General features: G+C 46.1%; 1 protein-coding gene across 8 annotated transcripts in view; it reads right to left on the reverse strand.

Moving 5' to 3' along the window:
• The window catches only part of LOC142249007 (cytosolic carboxypeptidase 6-like), a 2,064,630-nt gene that overhangs the window by 714,597 nt on the left and 1,336,347 nt on the right, over positions 1 to 13,686 (reverse strand). For 7 of the 8 annotated variants that reach the window (XM_075320539.1, XM_075320540.1, XM_075320537.1 and 4 more), the window contains one exon: positions 8,483 to 8,575. The exons of the other annotated variant lie outside the window; for it this stretch is intronic. In XM_075320539.1, the coding sequence (XP_075176654.1) occupies positions 8,483 to 8,575 (93 nt within the window). The remainder of the gene's footprint in view (positions 1 to 8,482; positions 8,576 to 13,686) is intronic. 8 annotated transcript variants of the gene reach the window in all.

The following is a 13,686-nucleotide window of genomic DNA, read 5'->3' on the forward strand; positions in this document are numbered from 1 at the left end:
TGTCAACGATCAATGATTTTTGACGCTTTTGCGATCGTTGATTGGCGCTCCTTGGTGTCACACGCTGCGGTGTCGCTAACGGCGCCGGATGTGCGTCACTAACGACGTGACCCCGATGATATATCGTTAGCGATGTCGCAACGTGTAAAACCCTTTAGAGTCATGGACTGCGCCAATGGTCCAATAGTCTTTACTCCGCAGCCAGCTTCTCGCAGAAATCATCAACTGTGTCATATAAAAGCCACAGAGAGACGCTTCCATTGACAGCCCCAATGGATTTGTTTCGTGTATTTCTATTATACGGCATTGCGGGGCTTCCTATCACTAGGATAAACCAGTATAAAGAACATCCAAAATCCAAATATTTGGACAGCGTTTTGTAAAAGTAAATACAATATGGAAGCAGAGCTCTCAGCTACATAGAGATGAACCTGAAGCAATACCAGGATTTCACTTTACAGGAGCAAAGAAGTCAAATAGGCAAATAAAAGAAGAAAAGCAGACGCCGGGAAAAAAACCCAAGCCGTCCTGAGCCATCAGCAGGTAAGAGGATACCAGGAACGAGACGTCGCACAACCAGATTGTGACCCGAGGTCCCGAAGAAAATTGGGTTAAGAAATGAGAAAAGTAAAACGCACAGCAGCAGACACTGTCCTCCTGCTCCAGACGGGGGGAAAGTGCCCTCGTAAGCCATTATTATGTCCTGTTCTGCCTAATTCCTGCCTTCGACGCTGGTTTTATTGCCTTATTTTCCCAGCACATGAAAAGTCTATACATTTCCTGCCGATGAATTAAAACTAAAATTAAGAAATCGCTAAAAGTTAATTGGGTTTATAGTGTTCCAGGACGGAGACATAAAATGTCCTCTTACGATTCGGCTAGAAAAAAAAAAATGAGAAAAGCTTCACTTTTTAATCAATCTGCAAAAATATGTCAGGCGCTTAGGAGGATAGAATTTTAGCTCATTTGAGTATTTTTCTCTAAATTAAATCATCACGAAATATTTCCGTGGGTGATCGTCAAAATTTCTAACTTCGAAAGTCTATTCAATTGTTTTCTTGTTTTAACGGGCACAAGCTGGGCAACGGGCATCGCTACCACAAAGGATGGCAACTAGCCTCGTTACCACAAAGGATGGCAGCAAGCCTCGTTACCACAAAGGATGGCAACCAGCCTCGTTACCACAAAGGATGGCAGCCAGCCTCGTTACCACAAAGGATGGCAACTAGCCTCATTACCACAAAGGATGGCAACTAGCATCGTTACCACAAAGGATGGCAACCAGCCTCGTTACCACAAAGGATGGCAACTAGCCTCATTACCACAAAGGATGGCAGCTAGCCTCGTTACCACAAAGGATGGCAACCAGCCTCGTTACCACAAAGGATGGCAGCAAGCCTCGTTACCACAAAGGATGGCAACCAGCCTCGTTACCACAAAGGATGGCAGCCAGCCTCGTTACCACAAAGGATGGCAACTAGCCTCATTACCACAAAGGATGGCAACTAGCATCGTTACCACAAAGGATGGCAACCAGCCTCGTTACCACAAAGGATGGCAACTAGCCTCATTACCACAAAGGATGGCAGCTAGCCTCGTTACCACAAAGGATGGCAACCAGCCTCGTTACCACAAAGGATGGCAACTAGCATCGTTACCACAAAGGATGGCAACTAGCCTCGTTACCACAAAGGATGGCAGCCAGCCTCGTTACCACAAAGGATGGCAGCCAGCCTCGTTACCACAAAGGATGGCAGCCAGCCTCGTTACCACAAAGGATGGCAGCTAGCCTCGTTACCACAAAGGATGGCAACTAGCATCGTTACCACAAAGGATGGCAACCAGCCTCGTTAGCACAAAGGATGGCAACTAGCCTCGTTACCACAAAGGATGGCAGCTAGCCTCGTTACCACAAAGGATGGCAGCTAGCCTCGTTACCACAAAGGATGGCAGCTAGCCTCGTTACCACAAAGGATGGCAACTAGCCTCGTTACCACAAAGGATGGCAACTAGCCTCGTTACCACAAAGGATGGCAGCTAACCTCGTTACCACAAAGGATGGCAGCTAGCATCGTTACCACAAAAGATAGCAGCAAGCCTCGTTACCACAAAGGATGGCAGCCAGCCTCGTTACCACAAAGGATGGCAGCCAGCCTCGTTACCACAAAGGATGGCAGCTAGCCTCGTTACCACAAAGGATGGCAGCTAGCCTCGTTACCACAAAGGATGGCAACTAGCATCGTTACCACAAAGGATGGCAACCAGCCTCGTTAGCACAAAGGATGGCAACTAGCCTCGTTACCACAAAGGATGGCAGCTAGCCTCGTTAACACAAAGGATGGCAGCTAGCCTCGTTACCACAAAGGATGGCAGCTAGCCTCGTTACCACAAAGGATGGCAACTAGCCTCTTTACCACAAAGGATGGCAGCTAGCCTAGTTACCACAAAGGATGGCAACTAGCCTCGTTACCACAAAGGATGGCAACTAGCCTCGTTACCACAAAGGATGGCAACTAGCCTCGTTACCACAAAGGATGGCAACTAGCCTTGTTACCACAAAGGATGGTAACTAGCCTCGTTACCACAAAGGATGGCAACTAGCCTCGTTACCACAAAGGATGGCAGCTAGCCTCGTTACCACAAAGGATGGCAACTAGCCTCATTACCACAAAGGATGGCAACTAGCATCGTTACCACAAAGGATGGCAGCTAGCCTTGTTACCACAAAGGATGGCAACTAGCATCGTTACCACAAAGGATGGCAACTAGCCTCATTACCACAAAGGATGGCAACTAGCCTCGATACCACAAAGGATGGCAACTAGCTTCGTTACCACAAAGGATGGCAACTAGCCTCGTTACCACAAAGGATGGCAACTAGCCTCGTTACCACAAAGGATGGCAACTAGCCTCGTTACCACAAAGGATGGCAACTAGCCTCGTTACCACAAAGCATGGCAACTAGCCTCGTTACCACAAAGGATGGCAATTAGCCTCGTTACCACAAAGGATGGCAACTAGCATCGTTACCACAAAGGATGGCAACTAGCCTCTTTACCACAAAGGATGGCAGCTAGCCTCGTTACCACAAAGGATGGCAGCTAGCCTCGTTACCACAAAGGATGGCAACTAGCCTCATTACCACAAAGGATGGCAACTAGCCTCGTTACCACAAAGGATGGCAACTAGCCTCGTTACCACAAAAGGATGGCAACTAGTCTCGTTACCACAAAGGATGGCAGCTAGCCTCGTTACCACAAAGGATGGCAACTAGCCTCATTACCACAAAGGATGGCAACTAGCCTCGTTACCACAAAAGGATGGCAACTAGCCTCGTTACCACAAAGGATGGCAGCTAGCCAAGTGCTAGTCTACAACTAAGGGGGGGAATTTCTCCTTGTGGAGAGGGCCGGGTCACCTTTCAGAGACCTCTCACCCAGCCAAATATTATCTCCTGCATTGCATTGATGAGGAGAAAAACGTGTCCACAAATGGAAAGTCCGATTTGGCTTCTTCTCACAAGTCGCTCATTAAGGGTCGATCTTGACTTTTAGGATTTCAACCCCCAATAGGTGGAGCTACAATTATCAAGAGGCAAGTTGCACATTCTAGAACTAGGCAGATTTAAGGGGAACCATATGGCCACCACCTTTAACACCTCACGAATTAGCCCCCGGCGAAACGCGCGTGAGGGTATCTGTCCTCATTCATATGCTCCTGGCACGGTATCCACAGCCTGACACTTGTCTTTTATGACTGTTTGAGTATCTTTAACCTTTATCTCTCTGCTCCTTCTGCTGCTATTTTTTGCTGTACCTTTGGGCAACTGCAATATTTAGTAGGCTATAGTTTTTTCCTAAGTCAACTTTTGGGACTATATGGTAGCTATTTTATAGCCCTTCTATTGCCTGCTCCTTTTACTGGTATCATCTTTTGTACTGATGGGAAAGCACAATATTGAATAGGCTATATCGTGTTCCCATATCATCCTTTGTGATATACAGTGTGTCCACCCATATCCTGTATACACCGCACCTGTATACAGTGTGTCCACCCATATCCTGTATACACCGCACCTATATACAGTGTGTCCACCCATATCCTGTATACACCGCACCTGTATACAGTGTGTCCACTCATATCCTGTACACACCGCACCTGTATACAGTGTGTCCACCCATATCCTGTATACACCGCACCTATATACAGTGTGTCCACCCATATCCTGTATACTCCGCACCTATATACAGTGTGTCCACCCATATCCTGTATACACCGCACCTATATACAGTGTGTCCACCCATATCCTGTATACACCGCACCTATATACAGTGTGTCCACCCATCTCCTGTATACACCGCACCTATATACAGTGTGTCCTCCCATATCCGGTATACACCGCACCTCTATACAGTGTGTCCCCCAAAATCCTGTATACGCCGCACCTATATACAGTGTGTCCACCCATATCCTGTCCACCGCACCTATATACAGTGTGTCCACCCATATCCTGTCCACCGCACCTATATACAGTGTGTCCACCCATATCCTGTCCACCGCACCTATATACAGTGTGTCCACCCATATCCTGTATACACCGCACCTATATACGGTGTGTCCACCCATATCCTGTATACACCGCACCTATATACAGTGTGTCCACCCATATCCTGTATACACCGCACCTCTATACAGTGTGTCCACCCATATCCTGTATACACCGCACCTATATACAGTGTGTCCACCCATGTCCTGTATACACCGCACCTATATACAGTGTGTTCACCATATCCTGTATACACCGCACCTATATACAGTGTGTCCACCCATATCCTGTATACACCGCACCTATATACAGTGTGTCCACCAAATCCTGTATACACCGCACCTATATACAGTGTGTCCACCCATATCCTGTATACACCGCACCTATATAGTGTGTCCACCCATATCCTGTATACACCGCACCTATATACAGTGTGTCCACCATATCCTGTATACACCGCACCTATATACAGTGTGTCCACCCATATCCTGTATACACCGCACCTATATACAGTGTGTCCACCCATATCCTGTATACACCGCACCTATATACAGTGTGTCCACCCATATCCTGTATACACCGCACCTATATACAGCGTGTCCACCCATATCCTGTATACACCGCACCTATATACAGCGTGTCCACCCATATCCTGTATACACCGCACCTATATACAGCGTGTCCACCCATATCCTGTATACACCGCACCTATATACAGTGTGTCCACCCATATCCTGTATACACCGCACCTATATACAGTGTGTCCACCCATATCCTGTATACACCGCACCTATATACAGTGTGTCCACCCATATCCTGTATACACCGCACCTATATACAGTGTGTCCACCCATATCCTGTCCACCGCACCTATATACAGTGTGTCCACCCATATCCTGTATACACCGCACCTATATACAGCGCGTCCACCCATATCCTGTATACACCGCACCTATATACACTGTGTCCACCCATATCCTGTATACACCGCACCTATATACACTGTGTCCCCCCATATCCTGTATACACCGCACCTATATACAGTGTGTCCACCCATATCCTGTATACATCGCACCTATATACAGTGTGTCCACCCATATCCTGTATACACCACACCTATATACAGTGTGTCCACCCATATCCTGTATACACCGCACCTATATACAGTGTGTCCACCCATGTCCTATATACACCGCACCTATATACAGTGTGTCCACCCATATCATGTATACACCACACCTATATACAGTGTGTCCACCCATATCCTGTATACACCGCACCTATATACAGCGCGTCCACCCATATCCTGTATACACCGCACCTATATACACTGTGTCCACCCATATCCTGTATACACCGCACCTATATACACTGTGTCCCCCCATATCCTGTATACACCGCACCTATATACAGTGTGTCCACCCATATCCTGTATACATCGCACCTATATACAGTGTGTCCACCCATATCCTGTATACACCACACCTATATACAGTGTGTCCACCCATATCCTGTATACACCGCACCTCTATACAGTGTGTCCACCCATATCCTATATACACCGCACCTATATACAGTGTGTCCACCCATATCCTGTATACTCCGCACCTATATACAGTGTGTCCACCCATATCCTGTCCACCGCCATTAACTTGTGAACGGCAGCAGCTATAGACATAGAAGCGGTGTCTAGGTATAGTAAAGTAGGCATGCGCTACGCAATGAAACCACCTATAGCGCCACCTGGTGGAAAACAACGGAGTTAGCATTTTTATCTCGAAAACGGAACAAGATAGAGAAAAAAAGTGAATTACAAAGTTGTAGGGCAACATCAATTCAATACGAATCGACACCTTATACAGAAATGCTATGATATGAAACCCATGACCCCCCAAAACATTGAATGCTGGTCACGCATATGGCGCTCATTAGTGTCCCCCGTCAGCTGCAATGCACATCTGGACTCTGCACAGCATACTGTATCTTCCTGCAATGCACATCTGGACTCTGCACAGCATACTGTATCTTGCTGCAATGCACATCTGGACTCTGCACAGCATACTGTATCTTGCTGCAGTGCACATCTGGCCTCTGCACAGCATACTGTATCTGGCTGCAATGCACATCTGGACTCTGCACAGCATACTGTATCTTGCTGCAGTGCACATCTGGCCTCTGCACAGCATACTGTATCTTGCTGCAGTGCACATCTGGACTCTGCACAGCATACTGTATATTGCTGCAATGCACATCTGGCCTCTGCACAGCATACTGTATCTTGCTGCAGTGCACATCTGGCCTCTGCACAGCATACTGTATATTGCTGCAATGCACATCTGGCCTCTGCACAGCATACTGTATCTTGCTGCAGTGCACATCTGGCCTCTGCACAGCATACTGTATATTGCTGCAATGCACATCTGGCCTCTGCACAGCATACTGTATCTTGCTGCAGTGCACATCTGGCCTCTGCACAGCATACTGTATCTTGCTGCAATGCACATCTGGACTCTGCACAGCATACTGTATCTTGCTGCAGTGCACATCTGGCCTCTGCACAGCATACTGTATATGGCTGCAATGCACATCTGGACTCTGCACAGCATACTGTATCTGGCTGCAATGCACATCTGGACTCTGCACAGCATACTGTATCTTGCTGCAATGCACATCTGGCTCTGCACAGCATATTGTATCTTGCTGCAATGCACATCTGGCCTCTGCACAGCATACTGTATCTTGCTGCAATGCACATCTGGCCTCTGCACAGCATACTGTATCTTGCTGCACGCTGTGCAATATGGTAGGTGACACGTTTGCACGAGCATCTGTGATACGTCGTCGTAGGTCCTGCAATGTTGGTGGAGGGGTCGCATACACCTGCTGTTTGATGTGACCTCACAGAAAGAAGTGCAATGGGGTCAGGTCAGGTGAGCGGAGGCCACTCCACACAGCTCCATACCCAATGACTTGTAGGAAGGTCTCCATGAGGTATCGCTTCACGTCCGCAGCCTTGTGAGTGTTACACGCTCTAATCATAGCATTTCTGTATGCAAGGTGTGGATTCGTGATCGGGGGGAGCCACAGTGCAGGAGATGGGGTCGGACGCCGCTTATCAGCCCCTATGCACAGGAGCTGCCGTATTTGCGGTCTGTAACGGTCGTTACACACCGCACACCCAAGATGGCCGCCCCCAGTGTTAGAGTAAAAATAGATTTAAATAAAAACTAAATAAACAATTAATTTAATTTTGTATTAAAAATAACTGATTCCATAATCAATAATTATTAATACAAAACCCCAATCGCAGCCCCTTCCCTTTAGACTGGGCCTGCCGCCTCTCATGACGTCTATTTTAGTAAATTATACTCTTCTCTGTAATACATGCAATGCAAAAAAAGAACTCTGCATTGTATCGTTCCTCTGTTACTCCTCCTGGAAATGTAAGGTTGTTATCTGGGGGCATGTGCCTGCACGCTCAAACACTGTCCAATCAGAGCTGCCAGTGTCAGCCTGTGGAGGAACACGCCCCTTTGAGGAAATGGTAACACCCAGTTGTCAATTTATTCATGCATTTCTAGGAGGAGTAAGAGAGGGACAGCAGAAAGCAGAGCGATGAGACAATAGTGTTCTATTATACAGGTATTTACTAAAACCGCCAGATGAGAGGAGCCCACAGATTGGATTTATTGAGCCGGCTTCCCCTGATAACCAGCTTTACAATCCCAGTTAACAAACGCCGGTGTCGGTGTCAGGGCTGTGAATGTCTCAGCCATTGATATATAAAGTATCGCTCTGCACGGTGTGGATGAAATAAAAAAAACATTCATGCGCTTTGCATATAAAAGAAATGTCATCTTTCCATAATGTAAAGAATTAGCTGTGTGAATGCAGATGACAGGCTTTTATTATTTAATCACAGACGGGGAGCCTGACCTTCATTTGTTCCGCCGATGTCTGTAGTTTCGGGTCCTATTGCAACCGGAGATGAACCGTGAATTCCATTCGATCTGTAATTCCAGGGAGAGACTGAAACAAACAGAAAACCAAAGTCAGATCGGGATAAAACGAGCGCTCGCTCCGCAAACAGCAATTCACATTAAAATGTCCATAACTGCCCCGACATCGGGACCACCACGGGGCCGTCCCCTGCTCAGACCCCCCACTATTATCCGCAGATATCCCTGGCAGAAAGATTCCTGCGGCGCCACCTCGAGGAAACAACAGCATTGCAGGAGGTCCACTGAAATCATGTTGGGTCCTCCAGAGAAATAGGATGTTCTTTGTGTCTAATCTCTCCTGTCAGAGATTATAATCTATTTTGTTATTAAAAAGACCATCTTGTCTTATAACTGAATGATGTCTTAGGGCTCAGCTAACACTGATGGGCGAGGAAGTTTCACATATCTACACACCCCTGCGGCTCTTATCGGTGCATAGTTATTTCTTTGTGTGAGGTACTATACAAACTGGTCACATGACGTAATAAAGCAGAATTTTTCAGTACACCACAAAGCGTGTGTGCTGCAATGATTTAAAACAAAACTAACTAATTTGGAGTTCCGAAGGCATAGGAGGAGTGTATTCCGCTCACAACCCCAAATGAAGCACTCCCCTCTATCAGAAATGAAGTCACACTATCGAGAAGGATCAGTCTGTGTAATGTTATGTGGTCGGCCTCTTCCTCGTCATATACGTGAGCATCTATCATCAAGACCTTAAAATAACGAGGCCAAAGCAATAAAAAAGCGAAATTAAACGCTTTAGGTTTCAGACGATATGACCCCCCTTGTTGGAAGATGCTCACAGACAGCAGAAAATAGGAAAACTATATTTCTTACTAAGTAAGACGTCTTCAGCGGTGTATGGAAGCAAAGCCGTCAATATCATTTTAGAGGGAACCGGTCATGTGAACAAGCACCATTAACCTGCGGATACGAGGGTTATTGGCAGGTTAATAGTGTTCTGAACCTGCCCAGCGTCAGCAATTGGAGCCCCGCTGCCGGGAGGAAATTAACTTTATCCCTCCCAGCAGAGTTCAGCTTCCGGTCATAAGGGCGGCACCGGCCGAGTTCAGTCACTGCTCTGTGTGTAGGACAGACAGCCATCCATCATAAGACCTGACTGTCAGTCGCTGTGGGCGCTGTTACAGTCACCGCTCTCAACACTTGACTGGTGCCTTCACCAGGACTGGAATCCGAACACTGCCGGGAGGAATAAAATTAATTTCCTCCCATGAGCAGTGATCTAAATGCAGGTGCCGGGCAAGTTCAGAAAGCTATTAACCTGCAGATTAGCCATATGTATGGTGTTTTTTAAAATGACAGGTTCCCTTTAATGCAGTAGAGTAGAATATTGAGGTAGCAGATCTATTGTTAGTGTTTCTCAGCAGCGTGTATTACAAACATATAGGTTTACTGCTCACACATCATGTATAGTCAGCACCACAAACATATACGACAATGCTGCATGCACAGTACATGCACACTCAACTCTGCTGTAAATATACACTCAACTCTGCTGTAAATACATACATGGCTCTACTACATCAATACACACAGCTCCACTACATCAGCACACACAGCCCTACTGCATCAACACACACAGCCCTACTACATCGACACACACAGCTCCGCTACATCAGCACACACAGCCCTACTGCATCAGCACACACAGCCCTACTGCATCAACACACACAGCCCTACTACATCAACACACACAGCTCCACTACATCAGCACACACAGCCCTACTGCATCAACACACACAGCTCCACTACATCAACACACACACAGCTCCGCTACATCACACAGCCCTACTGCATCAACACACAGCCCTACTGCATCAACACACACAGCTCCGCTATATCAATACACACAGCCCAGCTACATCAACACACACAGCCCAGCTACATCAACACACACAGCCCAGCTACATCAACACACACAGCCCAGCTACATCAACACACACAGCCCAGCTACATCAACACACACAGCCCTGCTACATCAACACACACAGCCCTGCTACATCAACACGCAACCCTACTACATCAGCACACAGCTCCACTACATCAGCGCACACAGATCCACTACATCAGCGCACAATCCTGCTACATCAACACACACATGTGTAATGTAGAGGAGTACGTTCGGGTGTCCGTCTGCAGAAACGTATATGTGTAAAAAATGGCACAAAACAGAGCTCACGCTAACGCAGTGCACTCCATAAAAGTGAATGGCCCTGTCAGGGCGCATGCGTCCGGAGCACGCTTTGCAGAGTGGGGGAGGGGCGGTCCGGACGGATGCCCCGACGGGGGGAGCTGTGAGCTGTGGGGGAGCTCCATTATTTAGGCACCTCAGGGGGTCTCCAAACACAACATGGCATCCGCTAACGATTCCAGACAATTTTGCGTTTGAAAAGTCAAATGACGCTCCTTGCCTTTCGAGCCCTGCTGTGCGCCCAAACATTTGATTTCCACCACATAGGAGGTATCTGTGTACTCAGGAGAAAATGCACAATGCATTTTATGTTGTAATTTTTCCTGATACCCTTGTGAAAAAAAAGCTACCTGGTTGAAGTAACAGTTTTGTGGTAATTTTTTTTTTTTTTTTTTTTATGGCTCACAGTTATTTACTTTTGTGGAGCCCCCAGAGGTTAAACGTGCTCAATAAACATCTAGATAAATTCCATGAGGGGTCTAGTTTCCAAAATGGGGTCACTTGTGGGGGAGCTCCATTGTTTAGGCACCTCAGGGGGTCTCCAAACGCAACATCGCATCTGCTAATTATTACAGACAATTTTGCTTTCAAAAATTCAAATGATGCTCCTTCTCTTCCGAGCCCTGCCGTGCGCCCAAACAATTGATTTCCCCCACATATGAGATATCGGTGTACTCAGGAGAAATTGCACAATTAATTTTATGGTGCATTTTTCCTGATACCCTTGTGAAAATACTAAATTTTATGGCTAAAGTAACATTTTTGTGTAAAAAAGTAAAATTTTCATTTTTTCCTTCCACATTGCTTTGGTTGCTGTAAGGCTCCTAAAGTATTAATAAGCTTCTTGGATGTGGTTTTGAGCAGTGTGAGGGGTGCAGATTTTAGAATGGGGTCATTTTTGGGTATTTTCTGTCACCTAGGCGTCTCAAAGTCACTCGAAATGTGATGTGGTACCTAAAACATTTTTTTTGTAAATTTTGTTGGAAAAATGAAAAATTGCTGATGAACTTTGAACCCTTCTAACTTCCTAACGGGAAAAAAATTTGTTTCGAAAATTGCGCTGGTGTAAAGTAGACAAGTGGGAAATGTTATTTAGTAACTATTTTGTGTGACATATCTCTCAGATTTATGGGCATAAAATTTCAAATTTTGAAAATTGCGAAATTTTCAAAATTTTCTCCAAATTTCCAAAATTTTCACAAATAAACGCAAAACATATTGGCCTAAATTTACCATTGACATGAAGTACAATATGTCACGAAAAAACAATCTCAGAATCGCCAGGATCCGTTAAAGCGTTCCAGAGTTATAACCTGTCAAAGTGACACTGGTCAGAATTGCAAAAAATGGCCTGGTCTTTACGGTGAAAACAGGCTGGGGGCTGAAGGGGTTAAGTGCCATGCAGGTTTTGGAAGTTTTCCCTCTCGCCCCCGCACCGATCAGACTGGTCTGGAGGAGAGGTCTGGGCCACTACACAGGGCTCTCAGGAAGGACGGTCAGCGTTCTCGTGGATTACAGGAACCTGCCCCCGGACTTTAAGACATATGTTGAGTTTTTTTTAGCAAAAGTTCAGTGCATATTATGATCCAAAAAGAATTTATATTTTGCAATTATTATTCTTTTTAAATAGAATTTGGGTTTTAAAATGTAAATTTGGGCAGAATTTTCATAAGTCAAGTATTACCTTCCTAGGACACCCGAGGCTGCAATGGTCAATGGCTGTTTATCCGTGATCCTTCAACCTCGTTTAGAAATATAACCAACAATGGACTTGATCTCCCATCCACCGGATAGGTTGGAAACCTCCCCTTGGTGAGGGTCCAATCGCTGGACCACCCACCGCTCCCGAGAAAAGGGCCCTGACATGTACCTTCAGGATGACGTGATGGCCACATACGCCACAACTTTTACTCCCTGCGTGATTACTGGAAAATAAATAAAATAATAAATAATAAATCTTTATTTTTATATAGCGCTAACATATTGCGCAGCGCTTTACATACATTGGACACACTGTCCCCATTGGGGCTCACAATCTAGAGTCCCTATCAGTATGTCTTTGGAGTGTGGGAGGAAACCCACCCAAACACGGGGAGAACATACAAACTTCTTGCAGATGTTGTCCTTGGTGGGATTTGAACCCAGGACCCCAGCACTGCAAGACTCCAGTGCTAACCACTGAGCCAGCACAAGACTGCAGTGCTAAACACTGAGCCAGCACAAGACTGCAGTGCTAACCACTGAGCCACCATGCCATCCAAAAAAGCAATTCAATATAATTGGCTATCCCCGGCTGTCATACAGAGAATAAATATACTGCGGGACCCCAATGATTCAAGAAGGGGGTTCTTCAGAGGTCAAGCATGTGCACATATTCTCTATTCATTGTCTATGGGAGTGTCAGAGATAGCAGAGTACAAAAGGTACACGTCCCACGGTGCGCATACGCCACCTCCACTACATTCAGGAAGAGCCACTCTTTTTTGGGATAGGTGGGTGTCCAAGTGGTTGGACCTTTATTGTTCAGCAAGTTACCCCTTATCCTATGAGTATTGGCACAACCCCTTGAAGACCAATTTACATAGCAATCCAAGGGTTTACAAGTGAGTATGCAGTGTGTTTACCCATCTCCTGTCCAACGCCAGTAACTTGAGAACGGCGGCAGCTATAGGCATAGAAGTGGTGTCTAGGTATAGTAAAATAGCCATGCGCTACGCCAAGAAACCACCTATAGCGGCACCTGGTGGAAAACAACGGAGTTAGCATTTTGTATCTCGAAAACGGAACGAGATAGAGAAAAAAAGTGAATTAAAAAATTATAGGGCATCATCAATTCAATACGAATCGACACCTTGCATACAGAAATGCTATGATTAGAAGGTGTAAAACTCACAAGGCTGCGGACGTGAAGCGATACCTCATGG

Source organism: Anomaloglossus baeobatrachus, chromosome 8 (assembly GCF_048569485.1).
Source record: "Anomaloglossus baeobatrachus isolate aAnoBae1 chromosome 8, aAnoBae1.hap1, whole genome shotgun sequence".
Lineage (NCBI taxonomy): Eukaryota > Metazoa > Chordata > Amphibia > Anura > Aromobatidae > Anomaloglossus > Anomaloglossus baeobatrachus.